Source organism: Ovis aries, chromosome 4 (genome assembly GCF_016772045.2).
Source record: "Ovis aries strain OAR_USU_Benz2616 breed Rambouillet chromosome 4, ARS-UI_Ramb_v3.0, whole genome shotgun sequence".
Taxonomy (NCBI): domain Eukaryota; kingdom Metazoa; phylum Chordata; class Mammalia; order Artiodactyla; family Bovidae; genus Ovis; species Ovis aries.
Genome location: NC_056057.1, coordinates 119,033,716 through 119,058,906, shown reverse-complemented (window position 1 = coordinate 119,058,906; position 25,191 = coordinate 119,033,716). Strand labels below are relative to the sequence as shown.

The window sequence follows — 25,191 nt, the reverse complement described above, 5'->3', positions numbered from 1 at the left end:
CACTTTTGGTGTCATGATCACCGATTTCCTCTGAAAAATGGCTACAGATTAGTTCTGATGCTTCAGAACGTTTAAAAGGAGAATGTAAGTCTCCCACTTCCAACTAACAAAACACAGTGAGCCTGCCTGCTTCATCAGTGTAGACTCATGAGGCCTGGACTGTGAGCAAGTCAGTCACCTTGACCTTCCACTGACTGGACACCTGATCAGGGCAAGAGTTGACCAGAGGGGGCGGGTCTGGGGGGCCTCAGGACAACCCCCGTCCACTGAGGGATGGTCCCAGTGCCTCTGCTCATGTGGGGAAGACGTGGGACGGACCAAACCCGAGTGGGAGAGAGAATAAAAGCTACGGACAAAAGCAGAAAGTGCAAGGCATTTATTAACACATCCTTCAAATTACAATACAGTTCAAAACACATTTCTTGGCATGGAATCACATAGATGACACACACAGAATACATTTTTCCAACTATGTCACAACTGCTCTTCACACATATTCCTGATAAAGCTGTCACAGTGATTAGTGCAAAGTGGAAAACGGGGTAAAACTAGGCAACATCCCTGCCCGCAAACGTGAGAGTGGTGGGCTGGGTGGAGACACGGAGCAGATCACCCAGAAGAAAGCAACTCGCTCAGCTCTTGATTCCTCAATCCTAGTGTGCGCCCCACAAACACAGCTGCAGACGCCACGCCGAGCCGCCCAGGCCAGCTCGCGGCACTTAGCAATACGCTTAGGAAGGTCACAGCCAGCCAGAGCGGCGACAGAGCCCGATGGGCCGTCACCTCCCAGCAGAGGAAGAGGCGCGCTACCACTAACACTGACGCACGCAAGAGAGGCCCTGCAAAAGGAGAGGGAGGGACAGAGGGCTGGTTAGTGCCCTGGGCGCGGGCCGGCCTCCGTGGGCGCCGCCCCTGGGGAGACTGCGAACAACAGGACCCAGACGCGACTCTGCCAGCCGGAGACCTGGGGGAACAAACCCGGAGTCAAACCTGTCAAAGCAAAGGGTGAGACGACGCAGCACAGGGGACTCGCGGCAGCAGAGTAGAATCCTCAACGCCAACACGGGATAGAGCAGCCAGGACAGAGTCACCGGAGGCGGCGGCGGGAGGAAAGAACGGTCAGCCGGCAACACAATGAGAGAAGGGCATGCTTGTGGGGACAGTGGGGGTGGGCTTGGCAGGGAACCCCGAGGAGAGGAAGGGGTGTGTGGGAGACCTGGCTGACGGGGCCCAGACTCTCAGCAGCAGGAGTGAGACCAGACAGGGAGCCCAGCAAAGAGAACCAGCTCAAAAATGAAAAGGAAAAAAAAACAAATCAGATTTCAGGCTGCGTTGCTGGTGAACCTGAAAATTAAACAGCAGAATTAAAGCCTTAGAGTTAAAATCCTCACAGAGGAAAAAACAATTCTGGATCCCACACCTGTGAAAAGCAAAGCCGAGTTATCAAAACAAGTGGTTATTTGCTCTTCGGTCAATAGTTATAAATGTGTGTCATATAAATGTTGCTTTAAAAACATAAATTATATACCCTGAGACAACACTGCAGAGAGCACAGAACTTAAACGGTCCTTTAAAAATCAGGTTCCATTACGTGCCCTTAAAATGAAAAATAGTTTAAAAGAAAATCATGCTAGAAGAATGTCAAAAGGTCTACTTTCTAGAATATATTAAATTACTAAATACAAAATATATTAAAACAGTACATCTGTTTGTCCACTCTGCAGAAAGTGTTAAAATTCAAAGACTACAATCATGTTTCTTTTTAAAGGCCTGTACTTTTCTACATACCTTTCAAAATTAGTAAAATAAAGCACCAACATGAAGGCCTTTTTACATTTTAGTTGGTTAGAAATGAAAGCAAGAAGCAACTTCTCACTAAAAATGCCTCTTCTGCCTCCTCATCTTAATTAAAAGACTTGCTACCAAAATACAGCACAGAAAAGAGAGTTAAGATTTTCTGCACATTTCCTAAAAAGACCAGGTTTTTTACACATGTAAAACCAAAGACCCTTCCCCATCAAACACTACCAGCAGGTATACCGGGGATCCAATATGAATCAGGGAGTTGCTTGGTTCCAGGACACAGAACCATGGGCCCTTTAAATGAGGAAAATTAAACAGGTTGCAAAAAAACCTTACACAAAATCCTTAGGATTTAATAGTAAGTCAAGGCTCACTGCCTTTGCAGAGTTCATATTTACTGATGTCCAAAACAACACATCATTCACATGATTTAAAAAGAGGTGAAAAGGCTAAGTTAACTGCTCATTAAGCACAGTAGAACATCTACAGTCTCCCTGTAATGGATGTGATTCCTATGGCTTCCTCCAAGGGGACAGGGGTGTCTCCTGGTCCCATTTCGTATCGTCCACCCCTTTGGTTAGTTAATTCCCTTTCAGAATACCGCCACTTAGAAAAATCTGTAAAAAAAATCAATCATGCCTTTCAAGCACCCCACACCCCCTCAGAAACAAAGGAGCTGGGCTGGGGTGGGGGGCCGGGACGGGATGCAGGTGGGAGCATGGTCTGTTTGACCACGGGCGGGTAGAAGCAGGGCTCCCGGTGGGGTGCAGCCGGGGGGCACGCTGCCACTCCAGGGACTAGGGGCAAGAAGCTAGGGGGCTCAAGGGCTCCACACCCCATGTGTGGCTCTAGGCGCTCTGCACACAGAACTCAACCAAAACCTGACTGTCCTCATCAGGGTCCCTGGCAGTCAATGGTCCATAAGCACACTGAGCTTACCTTCAATTTAACAACAGAGAAATTAAAAGATAAAAAGCAAAAAACAAACAACAAAAACTACAAAAGATTTAAAAAAAAAAAAAAAAAAGGAAGGAAGTGACAGGTTCTCGGAACAGCCTGGCCCTAAGTCTCATCTACCAGCCAGCCAGCCGGGCCTCCTCTCGTCCGCCAGCTTGGCGGTCCACTTCGTGCAGAGTGCGCGGCCCTGGCGTGGCCGCCCCAGCTGACTCCTCCTCGGCACGGGCTCAGGACCGGGCTCCCAGCCAGCTCTGCATGCTCTAACTCCCTGCGCTCCGCCCTGTCCTCTTCACCCAGCTCGCCTCCCCAGCCTCCCTCCAGCAACAGCTCTGCTTGCGTCATTAGCAAAACGCCCTTTAAAAAAAAGACCCCTGAGTGCAGGATCCAAAGCTCTGCCACAATTCAGAAACTCTACCGAACTGAGCACAAACAATTGTTCATCCAGGACCTTTTACAAATCATGAGAAGACCCCAGTCAGAAACAGTTACGATGAAGCCCCTCGCCCCCCCCCCCGCCCCACCCCCCCACCCCACCCCTGGTGCAGAGAGGGCACAGGCCCCTGCTGAGGGTGCTGCCCGGCCAGAAAGGGCGGAACCCTCAACATTGCTTTCGGAAAAAAGAGCTAGTACTTCTCCCTTAGAAGGATATCATGTAAGACTTAACAGATGTGGCCAGACCAAGGGAAATGCAAGATTACCTCAGTAAGTAGCTAAGTGAACTTATATTACAGCATTAAAATCAAAACAAGATAATATGAAAAGAAAGGGTACCTGAGCTCCACATAATCACTGAAGTCTTTACCTTATGAGATATAATGATATTCACTGGCTTCTTGAATTTGTGAACAAATAATACACAGATCAGGATAAATGTATTGACTTACTACCATCTTTATAAAAATCGAATATACACACAAACACATCAACATTATGGAACTGTATCCATTAAACTTCCATAAGACAACACAAAAGAACTAACAAATAGCTACGATGTTGCTGAATTGAAAGCATTTCCCTTAAGGATTTAATTTTAAAAGGTCCATATTTACATAGTGTGTTAACTGCTTCTGCATCTCACTTTAAATGCATGATAAATAAAGAACAAAGATAATGGTTGCAACAGATCTTCCCAGAGGGTTCAGCGTGCGGTAGGCTGACTGCGCTGCGCTGCGCGGTGCGCGAGGCGGCAACAGTGCTCCTTCCTAACTCTGCTCCTTCCTTTCCCAGTTTCCTCAAGGAAACCGAGGCTGCGTCCTCAGGCCTGGCCGGCACTGAAAGCCCGTGCCCACGGGCCCAGCGTGTCAGGAGGCGACCACGGGGAACCTCTCTAACCAGGCCTTGACGGAAGGCCTGGCCGACTTAGCCGATGGCCATTCAAGAATGTTCTATCCATAGAAAGCGTGTTCCGGGTGTGTGCAGACAGTTACAGACGCACACGCATCCTGGGGCACCATGTCGGGCTCAGACAACACAAAAGCAGCCCTTAGGGTAGCCATGAGGGCCGCCGTGAACAAGGTGCCCAAATAGGATTCGTTTATTATCACTAACTCGAAAAAAGGGTGCCTAGCTAGTTTATTATCGCTAACCAGAAAAAACGGTGCCTAGCTACGTTATGGAGACAACGGGCAGATTTTTAGCTTCAAAGTCATAGCACACTCAGACTATTTCAAAAAGCGGTGAAATCGGCAGGCTCATTTCACTGCGCCATCAAGCCCTGAACAAGCCCCGTAACTGTGAGCCTCCCGCCGCCCGGGGGGGCAGGTGGCCTGGGCGCCCCCGCACGGCGCCTGCAGTGCCCCAGCTGCCGCTTCAGCCCAGCTCTCTGTGGACTGAGCCCACACCTGCATCTACCTGTGAAGACGAGCCGGGGGGCGGGCACACCAGTGGCCGGGCACCCCCAGCGAGAGGTGATCTAGCGTGTTCTACCAGTGCCTACAGCTTCCTGAACTGCAGCCTCCGAGCAGCGGCCATGAGCACCCACCTTCACGTTGCAGGCTCCCTCCTAGCACGTGGCGTACTGTGGAGTCAGCGTTACAGAGGCTCGTGGGTCTCAACACTCCCCTGCAGTTCTGGTGACTTAATTTGAAAAACATAAAATTTCAACTGTGAAAACAAGAAGATACAAGATCACATGACCTGTATCTCAGCTACCCACGAAAAAGCTGAGAAAGGGGTGCCCTGCTGAGGGGCCTCGCTGTGCTAACCAGCAACAGGCGTCTCTTTCCCTTAATTCTACTAATAAATGTGACAGGAAATTTTACGTATAAAATTCAGCTAAAAAGTCTGAGTATGCCCCAGTTATCATTTGCTCCAATAGTTCAGGCCCATGTTAGAATAAACCCAAACAGTGAGACTCCTGCATGAGCACAAATGCAGTAAGGCACTTCTGTCATCGTTTGCCCAGAACGGATTTTGCTGAAGATGACTTCACGGGGAGCGAGCGTCTCACCTGCGTGAAGCTACCCCGAGCCCCGGAGCTGCCCGCCCACACGCCAGTGCGAGCAGCCCCTGCTCCGGGCCCACTGAAGGACTGCACAGCCCCTGCTCAAAAGGCCTTCAAAAAAGAAAACGCTCATCACAGCAGTGACGACCAGGCTTCCCAACAGTCATGTACGTATCCCAGAGCCGGTGCCGTGACTATGCCTCCTGGGGCTGTGTCTAAAATGAGGAAGAAACCAAACAGGCCCTTTCAAGCTTCCAGCTGGCCTACCCTCCCCTAGCGGGGCCCCAAAACCTGCGCTCAGCTCGGGGGCTCACGCCAGTGCCCACCAGCGTCTGCATGGTGTCTGGGCAGAGTGTAGAAAGGGGCTTTCTCTCTGGAACTGGGCTGGCGCTCTGGGAATATTTACAAGAAGCAGAATCTGCCGCACAACTGGCACCACTCCCAGCCACCCGCACGCCCTTCTTCCCAGGATATCGCCACCCGAATTTGCCTCTACGTTTCCACAAGAGCCCTGGAGGGCCTTCTGAGAAAGGAACGCGAGTGAAGCTGGGTGAGAAGACACTCGTCTAGCCTGCACTGAAGATAAGTGCAACCATTATCAAGTATTCTTTGCTGTGAAAAATACTGAGAATCTGTGACGGTGATGGTCTCTCCTGACTCTAAGTCACTGGAGTCGGTCATACAGTAAGGTCACAAGGAACAACGTCTACATGCACTGTGAGCACTTGGAGAACAACAGGGAACCAAACTGCAGTTCTTGTGGTGGCGACAGAGCGCGGACGCTCTAACAGCGACTCGAGTCTGCCACGTCCCGCAAGTCCAGCTCTTCTGGAATCTACTCTGGGCCGTCGGGCGTCTCAGACAACGGCCTGGCAGGGCTGTGGATGGAGAGACTCGGCTCGTGGGGCCTCTGCGCGCAGCTCCGGAGGAGTTCCACAGTGTGTGTTCGGCGTCCCAGTCAGCCCGTCCGCGGAGGTCACTCGACAATCAGGGCCACGTTTATGTGGGACAGGTCTATCATGTGCCTGCGGGAGGTCACACAGCACACACGTGAAGCCCCCTGCCCCCCGCGGGACCGCCCACGGCACGCTCCGCACCGCGTCCTGCAGCCAGCCCACCCTCGTCTGGCCCCAGGGACTCCACGATACCTGTGGAACTTCTGCTGGAATGCCAAAGCGTGCGCTGGCTCCTTGAACTTGGCTATGGCTTTCCGCTGCTGGGGGAGCATCTGCAAGCTCTGCAGGAAGAGGACAGAAGCGTGTCAGAGTGGGGCTGTGCACCACGCAACACCGCGGCACAGGGGGTGATGCACACGCTAGTCCATAGGGGTTAACACGAGGTTCCAGTCCAGGCGGACCACAGGTCCCTGACACAAACTAGCTACTTCAAGCTCCCTGTCGAGACAGCCCCGCGCCCCCGCCCTAAGCAGCACTCAGCATCCTCCAGGCCCAGTGTAAAGACCCTCCTTCATTTGCCCACCAGCTGCCCCCCCTTCCCTCCACCTGCTCACGCAGGTCTGGGGCAGGCGCCCAACCTCAGAGACTCCCTTCCCCTCAAGCGACGTTCCCCAGGCCCCACTCACACAGGAGGGATGAGGTTGGCCAGGGGCCCGAGGCGGAGGGGCGGCACTCCCCCGAGGACCGCTGGGGCAGACCCAGGTCCTCACACAGAGTGGGGCTGCTGGGGGGGGGCGGGCGCGGCTGGGACCGGGGCAGCCCTCGGTTCTGTCTGCTCACACTCTGCACTTTAAAATGTCGAGGAGCATGAAGTAGCATCTTAAATTATATCCTAGGATGTGAAACACCATTTCCTAGGCTACTCTCTGGAGTGAAGACCAGAGGCGTGCGTGGAGTGGACAGATCTGTCTAGTGAGGAGACCAGTGCCAGGACTGTGAACGGACAGCTGGTCCTCACACCTGCCCCAAGGATGAGGGGAGCTCTGTGCTCCGACAGAGCACTCTAGGATTTGGGAGGGACGCGCCGAAGGAGGACTCGGATCTCTTAGCCAGCCCACTCTCCAAAGTCTGATCCTTCTCAAGCATTTTGGTGACTGGCCAGGTGTCTGGGGCAGTGAGCCAAGTGCCCGGTGGGGTGGGGGGCGGCGAAGACCTTGCTCCCTGGAGGACCCAACCCAAGGAAGCAGCAAGGACTCGGCGGCTAAGAGCCGTCTGCTGTGTCTGGGCTTCTGTCCAGTGAAGTGCAGCAGGCAGAAACACAGCCAGCAGTAACACACCACCCTTGACAAGGGTTTACACATGCGGCGGTTTCGTTCTAAAGCACTTGTTCAAAGACCTCCAACAGAACTATCTAGCCAAAACATCAATTCTCTGAAACACGTTGAGAAAGCGATGCTGTGAATCAGAACAGGCGCCCCCCACTCCCATAAACACAGCACCCCACAAGTAAGAGCAGCGAGCAGAGCACTAAGGAAATGCTTTCCCAAAAGCCGCTCTCCGGCGCTTACACAGAAACGAACAGTCTCCAGTGCCCAGCTGGCATGGCGCCGAGGTTCACACCGGCCACACGGAGGGGCAGTTGGGTCAACCGGCATGTCGCCAGGCGCCCCTGACCAGCAGCAGGCCCAGGGCGCCTGGCGCAGGGCGGCCGCCAGCAGGCTTGTCTGCCTGCACTCTTGACACCAGCTCAGCAAATAGCAGATTCACCTCTTCTGTCAGATACAAAACCCAGAAGCACAAGAATTTTCTTGATAATTTCACTGATCACTAAGTTCACTGGACAAAGTAAAGTCGCTCAGTCGCATCTGACTCTCTGCGACCCCATGGACTGTAGCCCGCCAGGCTCCTCTGTCCATGGGATTTTCCAGGCAAGAGTACTGGAGTGGATTGCCATTCCCTTCTCCAAGTAAAGCTGGACAAGTAAAGCTCAATACTAGTTTCTCTGGGACATGCCAGCAGCACACAGCTTTCAGCGCAGCAGGCACCCCGCCAGGCCCGCCTCCTGACCCCGGCCCCGACCTCCGCCACGTGGCTGCAGCGCTCGAGGGCACCAGGCACGCAGACACAGCTTCATGCCAACTGCTGCCAGCACCAAGGCAGTTCTCAACACAAGAACCACAGCTCACCTAGACTTATTCTGTCGGAAACTATAAAAATCACTCAATTAGGAACAGACAAGGAAAACTAATTTGTTATGACGGCACAAATAATTATCGGCACTCTACGATTCACAGATGGAATCTGGATCTTGAAAATACCATGCTCTTCTTCTGAGAAAAAGCCTATTGAGACTGTATTTCCTCTAGGTGACTTCACAATGTGGAATGAAATATGATGCTTCCTGTTTACCACTTATCATATAAAATGGCATCTGAGGTATCTGTATCTTCCTGGTTTAAAGCTCAATTTGATTGAGAAAGGATCAATCAAAAGAGCGTAAACTTTCAATGAAATTCTTAAATCACAGGAGTGAGCTGCTTCTCAACAGTCAACAGAAGCAGTAAGAACATCGTCTTAAAATGTTTTCCCTCCCCCTTATTGACATTTCTGCACCTTTTTTTTTTCAAAATACAGAGGCTATTTTCAGATAAAAGATTAATACACTGCCAAAACAGTCAATATTTAACCATTTCTGACCTACCAAAGTGACAAATATTAGCAATCACTCTACTGGGAAGATGGAAAAAGATACCGTAGACTATAAACTAAAGGGCATGTACTATAATCACCAATTTCCACTCCGAAAATACATCCTGCAAATCAGCAGCCCATCTCCAAATAAGCAAGCGCTTTAGTTCACCCGGAACAAATGGAGAGGCGGACTCTGTCTCCACCCCACACTCTGTGACCCTTCACCTGCTGGGCCCACGGGGACAGGCTCACTGTCCGCCTCACCCAGATATACTTGTCATTTTTCAGAGACAAGACACCTGCAGACAACTCCCGAGAGCACCCGTGCTACTGCAAGCAGCAGAACGCAGGCTGCGACGCCTCTCCCGAGGCGGCCTCCTGTGTGTATGCTCAGTGACCCCACTCAGGACCCCGGGACTGAGCTGCCACCAGCACCGCAGGGACAGTGGACAGAGTCCAGAAAGTCGTCCACACCACTCCAGGTCTCTTTTCCCTGTTTCGGGAAAGTTCCTCCTCTTTCTAGGGAGAGCCTGTGTTCGTGCCTGTGCGCATGAATAAATGGCAATGCTGGGGGAACTCTTAAGTGAACCTGCAGCCCTGAAAATCACTCACACTACTCTCCCTACTCTGGCCAACAGTTCCCAGCGCCTTCAGGAACTGACTGAAGCAAAACTGACACTCATGTTTGGTGTTCTAGACACACACGAACCTGCTCACACAGAGCCCCAGGGGTAAGCCGTCAGGTTCATAGTGACAGTGGTCCCTGGGCAGCCAGGCCGCAGGGGCAGCCCTGGGGCGCGCCGGGCGGCGGGCCTGCCACGACTCCAGCTCTCCTCCTCTGGGCCCACAGCTGGGCTGGAGTGCAGGGGCACCGCCCTCTTCATTCCGGACGCGGGTCACCCGGCCCTCTCGTTGGCGATGGGGTGTTTGAAACAGCGACTCTGGCATCTCAGACCACTCCGTCACACGCTGCTTCCTCTTCACGTTTACACTAGATATCGTCTTTTTTGACGCCAAGTCTGTCTTTTCCTCAATTCCAGCATCTGGGCTTCCTCTCACCCACAACATAAGCGCTGTTCCTTCTGCTCTGACACAGTTGAGAGATACTCTGAGGCCCCTCTTCTGCTCTCATTTTGTACAAACTTACCCTACAGATCACAGCCCTCGGGTTACCATGCACTCTGCCTGAAATCCTCTTTTTTTGGGACAATTACTTACAACAGCGTTTTCAGAACTGTGTGTGGGAGCCTCTGGTCAACAATTTTCCCGTCACAGTTTCAGATCGTGTGGCCACGCCTGTTTTCTCGAAAGCTCAAAATATCAGTTTTGGGAACGTCCACATTTCTCTTGAATAGTCACTGCAAGGACTGATGCTGAGGCTGAAGCACCAATATTCTGGCCACCTGATGTGAAGAACTGACTCACTAGATAAGACCCTGATGCTGGGAAAGATTGAAGGCAGGAGGAGAAGGGGACGACAGAGGATGAGATGGCTCACTCAATGGACGTGAGTCTGAGCAAGCTCCGGGAGTTGGTGAGGGACAGGGAGGCCTGGCGTGCTGCAGTCCATGGGTCACAAAGAGTCGGACGCGACTGAGCGGCTTACCAGCAACATGTAACTATATCTAGTGTTTTCTTCCCCAAAGGTCCTCAACTCCAGAATAACTAAACTGCTTCCACTGAGATCCCGACTTCCTCCAGGTCTCCCCAGACGCTCCTGGTCCGTCAAAACCAGACAAGGCAGGCAGGAGGGCTCCTCACAGGAGGTGAGACGCTCCAACACAACCCCGCCTCACACGATGGCTCCAAGGGGCTCCTCCTCAGCAGGTAACCCAAGATAGCCCCAGAACAAGGGTTTCCCCTGTGCCTGCGCCCCCGAACAGCAGCGCCGGCAGCCTGAGGCGACCCCAGAGACCTCGCGCAAGGACGACAGGCATCCTTCCGAGGACACACGCTTTCCCTCCACGGCGCCCAGAGGCCCCGCGTTTCTTTCACCCCACCTCCGTGGTAACTCCAGGGGCGGGGACAGAGGCAGAGACAACATGCGCATTACTGTGCGGGGCCTGGGGGACGTCCTCGGCTGGGAAGCTGCACCCCAAGAAGTGGCAAACTCAGGACCGAGACGGAAGCCTTCTCGAAGCCCAACGCCCGCGGCCCCGCTGCGTCCTGGAGGGCCCAGCAGCTGACGAGGCTCACCTGTCCACGGAGCCCCCAACCACCACCGTATTAAGTCAGCCACCGCAGTCTCACTCCGCTCCAGCCTGCCCGTCCCTTCCCTAAGAGCAGAACCCCTGGCATGGTGGACGTGTGGACAGGCCCTTCTTTCTGGTTCTTCCCACACCCCTGCTAGTGGGCACCAGGCAGGGCCTTCTGGGTGCTGACACCGCCTGCTCTCAGGGCACGCAGGCACCAGGTGGCGCCACAGCCCAACCCACCAGAGGCCTGACGGCTGCCTCTCCTGCAGCCAGGAGGCCCAGATCTCCTCACCACCCCCCTTAAAGTGTATTTAAAGTTAAACCACATCGAAGTCTTGTTATAAGCATATTCTCACAATTTAAACTTAACAATATTGGTCTTCAGCTATCTAATGCTGGCAAAGTTTGTTACATTAGCACTCTGTCATCACAGTGCTTACAGACCTGTGAATGGCCCTCAACACCATCCCTCAGGACTAAGACTGGCAAGGAGAGAGGGGTGCTGGCTCCTTGGGACCCTTGGGATGGCCCACAGGCCCTACTGGGCAGCTGCTGAATTCCTCACCCTCCAGGACTCCTTCCGGCAACATTCTGAGGGTACCTGATGTAACCCCTCTTATCTTCCTGTCTTCTTCTCTAATAAAAAGAAGCCTTTAAATACCCAGGATCAGTTTTGCTCCGCTTCAATAAAGTGTCCTCCATTAAACTTTAACACAGTGATCTCTAATCCATCTTTCCAGAACAGGAGAAGGAGAAAGGCAGATGGAAAAGCGGCCCCCGGAATGCAGCACTCAAACTGCAACTCCTGCAAGCCAGTCGCGCAGCGCTGTGAGCAGCAGCTCTGCCATCACGCGCTGACCCCGAGCACAGGTTCACGCTCAAGGACGCACGACAGACTCATTGGGACCGCGGGGCAGGAGCGCGGCCCAGACCGACCAGAGGCCACACGTGGAGAGCAAGAGTGCCACCACCTCCCACCCTGACACGGGCCGGGAGCCAGCCAGGAGCAGGGGCCCCGGGCACAGCCTGGACTCGCCATCCACCCCGCCCCATCCCTACCCAGAGTCCCAGGCTCACTACTCAACTGTGATCTGATCCCAGGTTTTCAACTAGCATTTGTTGGAGAATCTCCACTCAGAAGACCTGTATTTTTAAAAGCATCATAAGCTCTCTGACGCCAGCTGTGTTCCTGCAGATTAACCAGTTCTATGACAGACTGTCCAAGAAGAGCTCTCTGTGGACACAAGCTTAACGTGTCTAATGACGGACAAGCCGCTCCTCAATAATTCAAGGATAATTTCAGGATTTCAAAGGATAATTTGTTCAGCTGGAATAAATAGTTCATGAAATTTCTGAGCACCTGAAAAACTACAAACACTCTAACCCTCAGGCAAAAAGTTCTGACACCAAGTGTGCACAATGGTAAAACATTCAGCTTTCTTCTCAGGGGCTTTAAGGAACTGAGTCTTGGGAGGGCAAGATGGAGGCGCAGACCGAAAGCGCAGGGTGGCCCACCTGGATGGGCCCCACCGACGTCAACAGGCTCTTCAGCTGGGCGTCGGTGGTGGACGAGGAGAGGCCCTCCACAGACACGACGCAGGGCTGAGGCTTGCACTCCACCACCCGCAGGTTCTGTTTGTTGGGCATCAGGCGGCCCCGGCCCATGGCTCCCACCAGGCCCCGGCCTCTGCCATGCACGAGCACCTGGTAAAGACAGAAGAACCGTTCAGGGTCAGGCTGCGCGTCTGCTCACAGCTGCCGAGACACAGAGCGAGCGCGTCACTCAGAGTTCACCAAAATGTACCACGAGCTGCAGGACCCTCTGCAGCTGTTCCTGAGTGTCTAAGCAGGACCGCAACACCCAGCACACTCTCATGAAGAGGAGGAGAGGAGGCGGTGCAGTCTCGGTCAGCCTGCGTGTCACGCACGGTGCTGGGTGGGCACTTTGTGTACCAGTCGACCTGCTCACACGGTCATGCTGTGCACGAAGCAGCAGGACCACAGGCTCCAGAAAGGCGATCGACTGACACAAAGATGTGGGTCCAGTCAGTCCTTACAGGCCCCAGAGCCCGAACTTCCCCACTGTGGTTCAGGCCAGTGGGGGCGGGGGGGGGGGGGGTGTCAGTGAACTTGCGCAGCACTGCCCCCAGCCAGCTCCCCATCACTGCAGGCCACGGCAGTATCCCTCCTGAAAGGCAGATTCTGCAGCAGGGGCCCCCTACCCTCCGCACACAACACTCCTCAGCAGGGCTTTCAAAGCAAAACCGAAACCCCAACTACAGTGACTGAAGGCCCTCAAGTGCACTATCTGTGCATACAGCTACGGTGAGGGAGGGCGGGGGAGGCCTCCCTAAGGTCTTTCCCGTCATACATCCAGGGACAACACCCGACTTGAGGAAACTCAGACTGGAACATTTTTTAAAGCTCTGACCCGAAGGTATGACGAACGTGACTGCGCCGGTGCCTCTCACAGCACAAACGGACTGTCTGTTTCTGCATCAGAAGGTGTTTATGAGACAACACACACGAAGTGATTTAAACATTTCAAAGACCTAGGTTGGTCTTCACACTAACACTCCTCCTCAGTATCAGCAGCAAGACCAGCAGAGGAGGGACTGGCAGGGTCCAGCTGCTTCCAGGAGGACTCAAGAGCAGTCTGAGTCCTCGCGCGTGTGCGGCTGTGGGGCAGAGAGCGGGGCTTGGGGGGGCTATGAAGACGCCCCTCACTAGAAGCTGCGGGGAGGGGTGCCCCACGGGACATGACAGGAAGTGGCGCACACTCCTCTCCTGGGAAGATGGCTGCGGCCCTCATCTCACACACGGAGCTCGGACAAGGCATCCCTCGGTGCAGAAAGGGCCGGGGCCAGGGGCACCTTCTCAGGCAGGGGACTTCACCCCAAAGGCTTCCCATCTGTGAACGAGGTATTGAGAAGAAACATCGGAGGGGCCTCTGGAGGAGCAGCTGGGAGGGCAGGGGCCATGCAGAGCCGCACCCACCGTGCACGCCGAGCTGCAGGAGACACCCACACCCTGGGCTCCAGGTGAGCTCCCAGAATCGTACCGTGAAGCCAAGGGAGGGAAGCGCGCCTGTGAGCACATCACCTTTCAAACCCAGGGATGGGGGCGTTCCAGCTCCTCTACCCAGAGCGCTCCCGGGGATGGGGCTGGGCCGCACCTTCTTGGCCGGGTGGATCCCCTGGATGCTCTTGATGCCTGGCGGGCCGGGCGCATGCATGTGGGCCCCCGCCGCAGGGTGCTGCGGCTGCTGGAGCGCCCCCTTGGTCAGCGTCACCTTGCGGGTGGGCTGCTGCCTCGCCTCTGGGGGCTGAGGGAGCCGCTGAGGCTGGCCCTCCGGGTGAAAAAAGCCGTCGCTCTCTCCTCCCTGCTGAAACAGACAAGGCAGCGTGCTGGTCAGTGTCTGCACAGGCAAACCTCCCTGCCCAGCACCGGGGTCCACCTCGATTAGTGCTCAACCAAGGGGCAGCACCACCCACCTGCCATCTCATGAGGGCCACTGAGGAAAGGACACGCTCACCTGACAGGCGTTAGGGTTAAAGAGCCTTTATCAAATTTAAATCTAAGAGCTTTAATTACTGCATCCACTCAAGAGGTCTGTAATTATTAAAGTGGGTTCTCTTTAGTTCAATGAAATATTGCTTAACTTTAAAAATAGTTCACATCTGGCATGCCTTTTCCATTGTCAGAAGCACCCTTATGAAAATCTGACAGTATGCATCAGCAGTTGCTTTAAACTTTTAACTCCGATTCAAATCTCATGAAAGTGGGTCATCTTCCTGACCACCCCCAGGCACATCTCAGCATGTCCTTCCTGCAGATACAACCCTCAACAGTGGTGCTCCCCGCAGCAACCACAGGCCGACAGCACCCAGTCACCCCTCCCCTCTGAGTCACAAGTCTCCACGTGCATGCTGGACTCCAGCCTCAGTCCTATTTGGGACGAAAACAGACCAGCTGGGAATCCACAGAATGGTGAGAGGAGCCTCTAGAAATCAGTTACTGGAGGCCTAAACAAGCCCCCAGGGCAGACAGGGAACCACAGGGGACAGCAGGGAGAAGAGCTGAGCAGAGCAGGGCCGAGGCCAGGCACTGGGCAGTGCTGCCTCCTGAGCTCTGCCCAGCCCGAGGGCGGGGCGCCACGGCAGCCGGCCAGGAGACCGGGCTCGGAGGTGGAAAGGAGCACAGACACCGAGCAGAAGGCATTCTGAGTGAAAATAAGAATACAACACATCAGAATCGAGGGGCTGCACCTAAAGCAGTGGCATCAGGAAGGAAAACAGATCTAAACTCAAGAACCTGACCCGTTATCACAAGAAACTAGGGAAAAACAAGAAACCAAGTCCAAAGCTGGAGAGAAGGACGTAAGATCAGAGAGAAGCACGGACACGGCACACAGAGAGACGGCAGGGAGAGCCCAGCACCGCGACTCTCCTGGGGCCTTAAAGCTGACGACCCTTTAACTAACTGAGGAAAGGGGCAGACAGACACAAATTACCAAAATCAGAAATGAAAGAGAGATTATCAAAAGTGGCACTTGCCGAAATATAAAAGAATATTTTGAACAACTTTATGCCAACAGAATCAGGGAACTCAGATGAAATGGACAAATTCCATAAGGGATGTACTGCACACTCCATCACTCAGCCGCGCCCAACTATTTGAGACCCCGTGAACTGCAGTCCGCCAGGCTCCTCTGTCCATGGGATTCTCCAGGCAAGATGCAAGATACCAAAACTGATTCAAGAAGAAAGAGAAAAATCTGGAAATCTAAGAAGACACTGAATCGATCATTAAAAACCTTTCACAAAGAAAAACCGGGGCCCAAATTGATTCTCTGGTGAATTCTATCAAATATTTAAGACAGACAGACTATCCATTCTACAGAGTCTCATTCAGAAGGCAGAAGGGGAGGAACAACTTTCCAACTCATTTTTTGAACCCTGTTTTTCTGAGATACAAAAATAGACAAAAAAGAAACAAAAGCCACAGAAGAATATCCCTCATAAATAAATAAATATGTGTATATATGTATGAAAAAAATCCTCACTAAAATGTCAGCAAGCTAAATTCAGTGGATCATACACCATACTCAAGTAAGATTTATCCCAGGAATGCAAGGTTGGTTTAACACTCAAAAATCAATTTACAGACCACATCAGTGGAGGAAAAGACCATATGACCATCTGCACTGATACAGGAAGGGCATCGATCATGAAAATTCTCCATGAACTAGGAACAGAAGGGTCTTTCATCAACCCGATAAAGGACATCTGTCAAAGCCGAGAGCTCACGTCACACTTGGCCTGAGACTAGCCAAGGGCCTCAACCTGCATGTCAGTCACCTGGGCACCTTTCAGATGTTACTATTCCTGGGCTTTAGTCCAGAGCCACGCAGTCAGACCGTCCTGAGCTGGAGCCCAGACGCAAGCGTATCTTAAGGCTCTTCCAGTGACGTCCAGCCTGGGCTGAGGACAGCTGAAGCGGAGGGCACCCCTACATTGTGTCAGCGGGAACTGCCTAAAATGTGATCCTATGGTGAGTGGATCCACTCCAGCCTGATGGAGAAGCACGCCCAAAGGAAGACGGAAGCCCCACAGAAAGGCAGGCCAGGCCGTTCAGTGGGACCACAATCCACATAAAGTTACTGAGAAGTCAGAAAAAGCTGTGTGAACTCTCTCCAGTTCTTTATATGCTTGAAATCTTTCTATACTAAAAAGCTGAAAATTTTTAGGATATACACAAATACTCCTGATCGTTAAGAGCCAGTAATCCATTACTTATTAATCTCCCTAAAATCCCATTGAAATTATGTTAGTATATGGTTCATAAATTCACTCTGCAAGGGTTAAGTTTTGCTGTTCTTTAAAACATCTTTTTTTTTTTTTTTTACAGAGGGTGGACACATCACACTAGCCCCAGGTCCCACCAGAGGCTGCGTCACACACGCAGGAGGCACTGGGCCACTAAACCTCCCCACAGCTCAGCTCCCCAGTCTACTGACCGATTCTCCTCTAACGTCTACCTTTCTCACAAATGTGGGTCTATGAGCTGGCTCTGTGTGGCTGCCTCTATGGGAAAGTCCTCCATTCATGGGCTCCCTGGAAACTCCCGAGAGAAGGCTGAACGAAGTCTGTGGACAACTAAAGCATATGCCATTTTTAAGTGTCTAGAGCAACCAGTGATTTGCACTTTGGTGAGTCTGTTTTTGTTCACCAAGCCAAAATTTCTAGTGCATGCAGATGGCACTGAGCTATTTACTGAATAAAACAATAAACAGTAGACCAGGCATCTAAAAACTAAGTCATTCTGAAAGTGCTGTGAAGAAAGCCTGCACTATCAGGATACTAGGGTAGAGCCACTGTCAGTCAGTGCAGGGATGTGGGCATCCCAAAACACTCTGCCAGGCTGCAGAAATCAGCAGTGAGCTAATACAAGTGCCCTAAGAGGAATGATGTCCCTACAGACGACGGACAATGAGGAGCGCTGTCATAAAATTCTTCTTTAGCAACCCCAAACTGAAAACGCAGACGATCTAGACAGTAACTTTTATTTAAAACGAAGAGCTTGTACCAAAAGCAGGGTGTGCCTGTTTTGACGTATACACTGTATATGTATCTGGGGGATAAATATACAATACTGTAGAGATCTGATGATTTTTAAACTAGGAATTGAGAACATAAACATTGAGTCAACAAACGCTGGCAAGTAATAAAAATTCTCTTTACTGCCATTTTGAGTCAGAGACTGATAATTCACGCCTGACAATATTCAGTCACATAAAAACCCTGAAAGCCCAAGTTCTAAACTTTTACTGTCCTTTCAAGAAAGAGTTTAAAGCAGGCTTGTTCTCCATCTACAGCTCAGAAGCACAGGCAGCAAGTGTCACAAGCGCCTCTCTGTCTAGGGCTCTCTGAGGCTGCCTGCGACGACACAGGAGCCGGGCGCTGCTTCCTCCCCGCGGGCCCCCCCACCGTGCCTGCCTCTCCCCGGCGCAGTGAGCGCCCCGACCCGCCCTCGTGGGGAGCCACGGCGGCGCCTCCAGCCCTCAGGCTGCCTGGGCCATGGGACTGCACTCTTTGTCTTCAGGGCTAATCCGCACTCCCGGTCCTGCAGCGCTCACGAGAAGGGGAGCCCCACAGGGACACCGGTCACCAAGCAGCCTCAGGACCAGAGAGATCGAAGACAATCGGCACAGAGCAGGCAGATACGAGCAGAGGAGCAAGACACAGGGGTGTTTCAGGCAGGGATTATGACAAAAGCCCAACTTTTAGGAAAAACGGCTGTCATCTGCTCACACGAGTAGGGGGAAGGCCTGAGCAAGCTCTAGAGTTACTAGTTCACAACAGGACAGTGTTTTATACCCCCTATAGCTGCCTATGGAGTCACTTCCCTGGTGGCTCAGAGCGTAAAGTGTCTGCCTGCAATGAGGGAGACCAGGGTTCGATCCCTGGGTTGGGAAGATCCCCTGGAGGAGGATTCCAGCACTCTTGCCTGGAAAATCCCACGTACGGAGGAGCCTGGGAGGCTATAGTCCATGGGGTCGCAAAGAGTCGGACACGACTGAGCGACTTCACTTCACTTCATAGCTACATATGATGGAAGAAACTTCAAAACAGCAATGTCCAAGGCACTCTAGGTTCTTAATCACCAGAGTCTTGGTATCATTCACCATGCCCTACCCAGGGAGGATGGACAGAGCTGTTTTTTGAATGTCTCCCAGTTGACAAGAAGTACACTTGGGTCTGTTTCCCTCCATCTCCTTCAAAATAAACATTACTGTTCTCACTGGTCACACACTGAGTGCTACCAGGACTTCCTGTCCTGGTGGATCCAAAGCATGGACTTCACACGACCTCGTAGGCAGGAGCTTACTCTTAACATCCAACATAACGCTTTTTAGCAGGGCTGGAAACAAAGGGGCTGACCATCACTCAGTCACATCATTTTAAGTAAATGAAGGGTTACTGTAATACGCTGCTTTGACTTTTTTCTGAAAATCACTGCTTAGGACTCAAGCCTTATACATAAGTATCAAGTTTTTTTATTTTGTAAGAAAGACAGTGCTGCTTTTCTTTCAATTGAGAGAACAATTATTTTCTTTCAAAACAGCACTATGAAAAGCTAGTTCTCAGGGGAAATTCTAAATCCCAGAGTTACTCCAGTTAACACTAGCAAACAGTCAACCTACGAATTTCTAGGCTGTGGCCAGAAACATATTTTCACACCTACTCTCACACAGAGACACAGAAGAAAAAGTGACTGTTCAGAACCAACCCAAACGGAACCCACCCATTTACTTACAAGTCTTCTACAACCCACACATCATAGTTAACAGCACCGAAAAGACACCCCACAATTCTTAGTACTCAGTTATGTAAATTTAAAAATACTGTCAATTCAAACGAGGACTTTTAGAAACAATGCTGTCTTAATGTAAGGAAATTACTAGTCATCTGTGCATGGCAGATTCCATCCACTGAAAGAAAGGAAATCCATCTTGCAAATGAATTTCTCTAGGGCAGCATGGTTCCCTTTTAAATTCCTTACACACTAGTGTGTTTAGACATGATCTTAAACTTCTTTTACTTCCTCCAGAACAGATGAGGAGAAAAGAAGTTTGGCCCGTCTTAGACCAAACTGGAAATATTTTGTTGGCTTTTTCCCACAAATGATTTATCTTTTAATGAATACTGTAAAAAGTGCCTTTTGAGAGTAGTTTTTTTTTAATATAAGAGGCACTTCCTGAATTAAGTAAGCTTAAGGAATACTTTTTATCAGCTTCATCGTTACCCAAAAATGAGGCTTGTAGCCACCAACATTAGCAGGACAAATTTACTTATAACAAATGGCTTAAATGTATAGATAAAAATGCCGACTGATACTGTCAGGGCGTCCTGCAGTTTGACAGATCAAATCTTATTTTCATTCTTAAATCCCATGAAGAAGTGATATCACTGACTTGCATTCACTGGTGAGCAAATTGATTAATCCCTCTCTATAGAAATCTCAACTCTTGATTACACCTATCAGACGCTAAGCAGCATTATTCTAGAGTGACAACACTTGACAAATTCCCCAACCGTTTTTCTCAGCCTTTGTGGCCCTGCTAGCTTGTATTAACCCTGATGAAAAATTAATTTTCCTTATCTTCTTCTAAACCCCAAAATCCAAATCCGCCAAACTGGCAACTCTTTCTGTAAAGGTATTATGAAAACCTCTAAAAGATTAATTGCATGTCTTCAGGTGACATTAAATTAATTTCTGTGCTCATGACAGACATGTGATACTCCGCGCTGAGAGGACAGATAACATTGTCGGGACACACGGAAGGACAGTGGCTGGGGTCCCAGGGCAGCCTCTTATGCATTCTCCTGCCGATAAGGCCTACTTCACTGTCATCGCAGCGCTGCTGATCTGCAGCCCACAGACCTCACAGAACAGGTTCCTATTAACTGCAACAATGCTGGGTCTAGCCTGCGATCTTTAGAGCGCTCACTCGGAATCTGGGCAATAAATGATCTGCATGCTACGCAAAGTTTCTCAACACCAGTGCATTTAAGGCTCTATTTTGTCTTTGAGACTACTGTTTAAAGGAGGAGCGAATGGAAATGACGTTGTTCTCCAGGCTCCGGGGTCAGTCCCCAATTAAACTACCACAGTACGATGCAAGGTGAGAACAATCCACACGTGCAGTGTTCACCTAGTCTCGGCAATAAATTATCCTTACACATGGCAAGCATGCAAAACGTGTAACTAGCAACTTAAACCTAAAACGCTTCCTAATTCCACTAACAGTCTACATCCCTTGAACTGAAACAAAATCCATTGAGATTAGAGGCACCGCCCAAGGGCTCTCCTGGAGAAAGGAAAAGGGCCCAGAGGCAGGCACACGATCTCTCCGCAGGGCTCTACCACAGCACAGCGACGCAAATGCTCCCGCTCTCAACATTCTCCTTTCTGAGACTAGGCAGGTTTGGGGAGATCGCTTAAAAGCAAAATTGACTGGCCTTTGGAGAAACAAAGCAAGGTGCTGGGCCAACAAGGCGTCTCCAGTTTCCCAGGACGGGCAGCGGAGAAGGAGCTCCTTCAGAGCGCAGGGTGACTTCCCTGTGCAGAGGGCCTGGCTCCCACTCTTGCCAGCTGCTCCTCATGAGGACAGGGAAGGCACCCAGGTCACTGGAGGAAGCAGATTCCTTTTCTGCTGAAGAAGCTGGGTGAGCAAATCCTGATTCCTAATTACAGACGAACTATTTCTGATTTAACCACTCATCTCACTTGGAAACACCATATGCATAAAAACACCTATAAATCAATGTGCAGACTTTCTGATTAAGACTGACTTCTGTCCTCTAATGAACTATAGTCCACTTTGCCCAAATGAAGAGGTCACGTGTTTAAGAATGATTAAAAGGTCATGTCTCTAGAAGTTACCAGTTCTTCCCACTAAAGTATTCCAAAATTCTTAAAAATAAGTATTACCATACAGCGGCTTGTCCTCCAAGAAAAGTCTAGCATACACATTTTATCGAACAAGTGACTGTTCACGACACATGACCCATTCTTCCTCGGGCCCGAGTTTCCGCCTTCCCACCATCTGTACTCACCAGCGCCTCTAACAGGGAAGTGGTCAGGAGACAGAAGACACCACTCCGCCTACCGGAGAGGGACGGACGGCAGGGAGGGGGAGCTGCGGTCAGCAAGCCGGGAGTCAGGCCGCGGCCGCGCCCCCGCCCCAGCTGCCCAGGCAGGGCGTCTCCTGGCTCTCCTCCCTGTGTCAGCGCGGGGCCTGCCAGAAGGGCTTCCCTGTCGCAAGCCCGCTGCAGTCCTGCCCTTGACTGCCTCGTTTCTGACTCACTTCCACCAGACCTGCTTTTCCCTCGTCCTCTAGAATGTTCTCGGCTCCCAGGTACTGCGTGAAACCATGGCATCAAATCGGCTTCTGCCAGAAACCAGTGAGCTGGTCAGCTGAGCCCTTCTCCTGGTCGGGCAGCTGGCTGCGTGATGCAGCAACACCCGCAAGGTCAGACTTGCCCTGCCTTGGCCTGGGGCTCCCTGAGAACGCGTCATCACTGCCGACTCGCCACACAGCAGCCAGATGCGATGCGCGACACGATCCCACCTTGTAAACGGGAGTGGAGGAGTGCGGGAGCAGACCATAAATTTCAGCATGAAAAGGCAGCCAGAAGAACTAACAGGGATTCGCGCTATTTCTGGCGTTACCTTTGCTCACTAGAGAGGGCTTCCTTGGCGGCTCCACCTGTCAAGCAGACTGTGTTTGATCCCTGGGTGGGAAGATGCCCTGGAGGAGGAAATGGCAACCTATTCTGGCATTCTTGCCTGAGAATCCCATGGACAGAGGAGCCTGCTACAGTCCATGGGTCACAGAGAGCTGGGACTCCCCTGAGCACGCGTGCACACACAGTGCAACCTTGCTTACCAGTGCCATCAACAGATGCTTCTTAAATAACACATTTGAAACTGTCCTAAATTAAATTCAGAGACAAAAAATGAGCCAAGGAGGAAACCCAGCCTAAGTCAGGAGCACTGACTGGGACACAGCTCTGAGAGAGGGCAGAGGCTGTACCGGGAGCCCAGGCACGTGCGTGTGGGCCGGGCAGAGAGAGAGACGGCAGAGGGGGAGCAGCGGCTGGACCTTGGGACCACAGGGACCATGGGGCGGGGAGCGGGCGGGAGACAGCGAGCGGGGCTGCTTCTACCTCTGCCAGCGACTCCGCCTCAGACCAGAGTCCCCAAAGCGTGGACCGACACTGCTCTCTCTAGTAAATCTGGTAAATCTTGTACTATTTTTGCAGTGCCTCTTAAATTGAGATTGTACTTTATCCAAAAATGCCTCTATTCCACAAAAGAGGGTCAGGATTGTACACATTTTACCTCTTCTACCACCTCTAAAGAAAACCTGACAATAACTTTCGAGGAAGAACAAATCTACAAACTCAGGGCAAGCCCCTGAAGCAAGAGCCCCACACAAGCTGGGGCCGCCTGTGTGGAGCACTCCGAGTCTCCCGCCCGGACGGCGGGCTCTCCTGCTCAGGCGCTCGGTGCGCCTCTCCTCCTCCTGAGTGGTCGGCACAACAAAGGGCTCCTCAATCTGCTGGCCAACTCTTAAATGTTTCATTACCTCAATCAGAATAAAGCAGCAGAATTCCAAATTTGCTTTCACTTTCTTAAAGAAGAGCCATGTCCGACTCTTTGCAATCCCGTGGACTGTAGCCCGCCAGGCTTCTCTGTCCTTGGGATTTCCCAGGCAAGAAAATGGAGCGGGTCGTCATTTCCCCCTCCAGTAAAGAACAGTGGAAGAACACATTCTTCCTGCCCTTAACTAAAGGAAAGGTAGTAATACTGAGCAGTCATGAGTAACACAGGTGAGTATCTCAGTACTGGTGACACTGAGACCCTGGGTCACACTGGTGCTCACGCAGGCCGGGTGATCGGATACACACGCCTCACAGGTTCCGTTTCCCCTTAACTGAGAGACAGTGCTGCAGGCCCAATTAAACTCCTGAATCTCGCCCGGCACACGCTTCGTCTTTCTTTTTTCCGGTGCTTCATCACAAGTCATGGCTGGGGTGACTACATAAGTTACGCTGACCAGTTTGTATTTCCCGTGTGCTCGGTTAGTAGCTGAGGAGCTGTACGGGACTACGTGCTGGTCATGAGCAGTTATGGCGGGAGGAGCGGCGTGCCACAGGGCTTACAGGGTCTTAGTTCCCCGACCAGGGCCTGAAGCTGGGCGCTCGGCAGCAAGGGTGGAGTCCTCACCACTGGTCCACCAGGGGACATCTGCAGCCATGATTTAACAAGATTGCTCTCTTTTGGTTTATGAGAATTAAATACTTAAAAGTAGCTTTCTGAGAAGTGAGCAAATGTAGAATATTCCTATGTTTTAAGCAATAAAAATAGAACCATTTCATCAAATGAAATCCTTTAAGTTGATTACAATATTCGGGGAGGCACACTAAATTCTAGAAGCAATAGTTGACGATATGTAATCCTCTTTAAAAGCAGTGTGAATGTGTTCCTTTTTAAGTCTCACCTAACAAATCCAGACAATAAAATATAAGTGGGGGAAAATGAAAATTTAGAGCGATTCCATGTGCCTCATAACACAAGGTCTCTTTAAATTTCAAGTTCCCTTCATGATTTCAACCCAAAGTTTTAAATAAAAATCTGACCCACTGTGATTTATACAGAAATGTTCTAAGACACATTTATAGCACAAAGCAAGTCACAGCCACCCTCCACCGGGGTATACCGTCACCCACTTCAATTCACTATACCAGGCTAGTGGCCAGGTGGTTACCCAAATGTACCAGGCCACTCCATACTCACCCTCCAGCCCTGACACCACTCACCACTCAAGGTACTCTGTTGTACCTTCAAACACCTCCCAAAATTCTCAGGACTGGGCACCACCAACCAGGGCTGGCAAGCGACATGAAACGTGGCCACTCCCTTACTCTGGAAAGCCCCTAGAGATGTTCTGAACCAGCCCTGATTGCCATATCCTCACTGGAGACAGTAGACTATGCTCCCTTCTGACTAAGCAACACCTGGGGAGAAGGAGCAGCAAAACAACTATTACAAAAAACAGTGAAACGCACAAGACTCAGAGGCCTCACTCTACCAGTCAGTCAGTAGCTGAGTGGCCCTGGGCAACTAACATGACCTCCTCGGCATTCAACTTACTTAACTGTAAAAGGGAAATAACAGAGCTAACCTGTAAGGCTGCTGTGAATACATGCTAAGCAGCAACTCTGCTTGATAAGCAGTAGCTACCACTTATTATACGGCATAAAATCATGGGATGTGTTTCTAGGCGGGGCCTTAGGAGCATTCTGAAAAGAAAATGGGCGTTTATAAAGTACCTTCTCTGTGTTAGAAAGGTCCCAAGGAAATAAAGAAGAGGCCAGCACCCAGCCGCGGCTCTCACCCACAGCCCTGTCATTCCCACCTCGCCCCGCCCTCGAGCACACACGTGTGCACTCTGCCCTGGTGACAAGGGCCTCAGTCTCCACGCTCCACACACACAGCCTCAGGATGGCCAGCGGCACACACAATGCCGAGACCGCCCTCGAAGAAAGTGAAGGACGGCTCTGCGAGCTTTCAACCCAGACCGTGACCCTGCCCACCTGACTGCGAGAGCCAGCATCAAGAAAGACTCTCTGTT

The 25,191-nt window shown here is 51.4% G+C and overlaps 1 protein-coding gene across 17 annotated transcripts in view; it reads right to left on the bottom strand.

Moving 5' to 3' along the window:
* Positions 1-361: 361 nt before the first annotated feature.
* The window catches only part of RBM33 (RNA binding motif protein 33), a 112,453-nt gene continuing 87,623 nt past the window's right edge, over positions 362-25,191 (bottom strand). For 8 of the 17 annotated variants that reach the window (XM_060415227.1, XM_060415228.1, XM_042249067.2 and 5 more), the window contains 4 exons: positions 14,088-14,370; positions 12,501-12,689; positions 6,352-6,440; positions 362-6,228 (listed from right to left, as the gene is read on the bottom strand). In XM_060415227.1, the coding sequence (XP_060271210.1) occupies positions 6,061-6,228; positions 6,352-6,440; positions 12,501-12,689; positions 14,088-14,370 (729 nt within the window). In that variant the 3' untranslated portion in view covers positions 362-6,060. Of the gene's footprint in view, positions 6,229-6,351; positions 6,441-12,500; positions 12,690-14,087; positions 14,371-25,191 lie in introns of those variants that run through there. The other 9 variants (XM_042249069.2, XM_042249081.2, XM_060415226.1 and 6 more) reach the window with 6 other exon arrangements.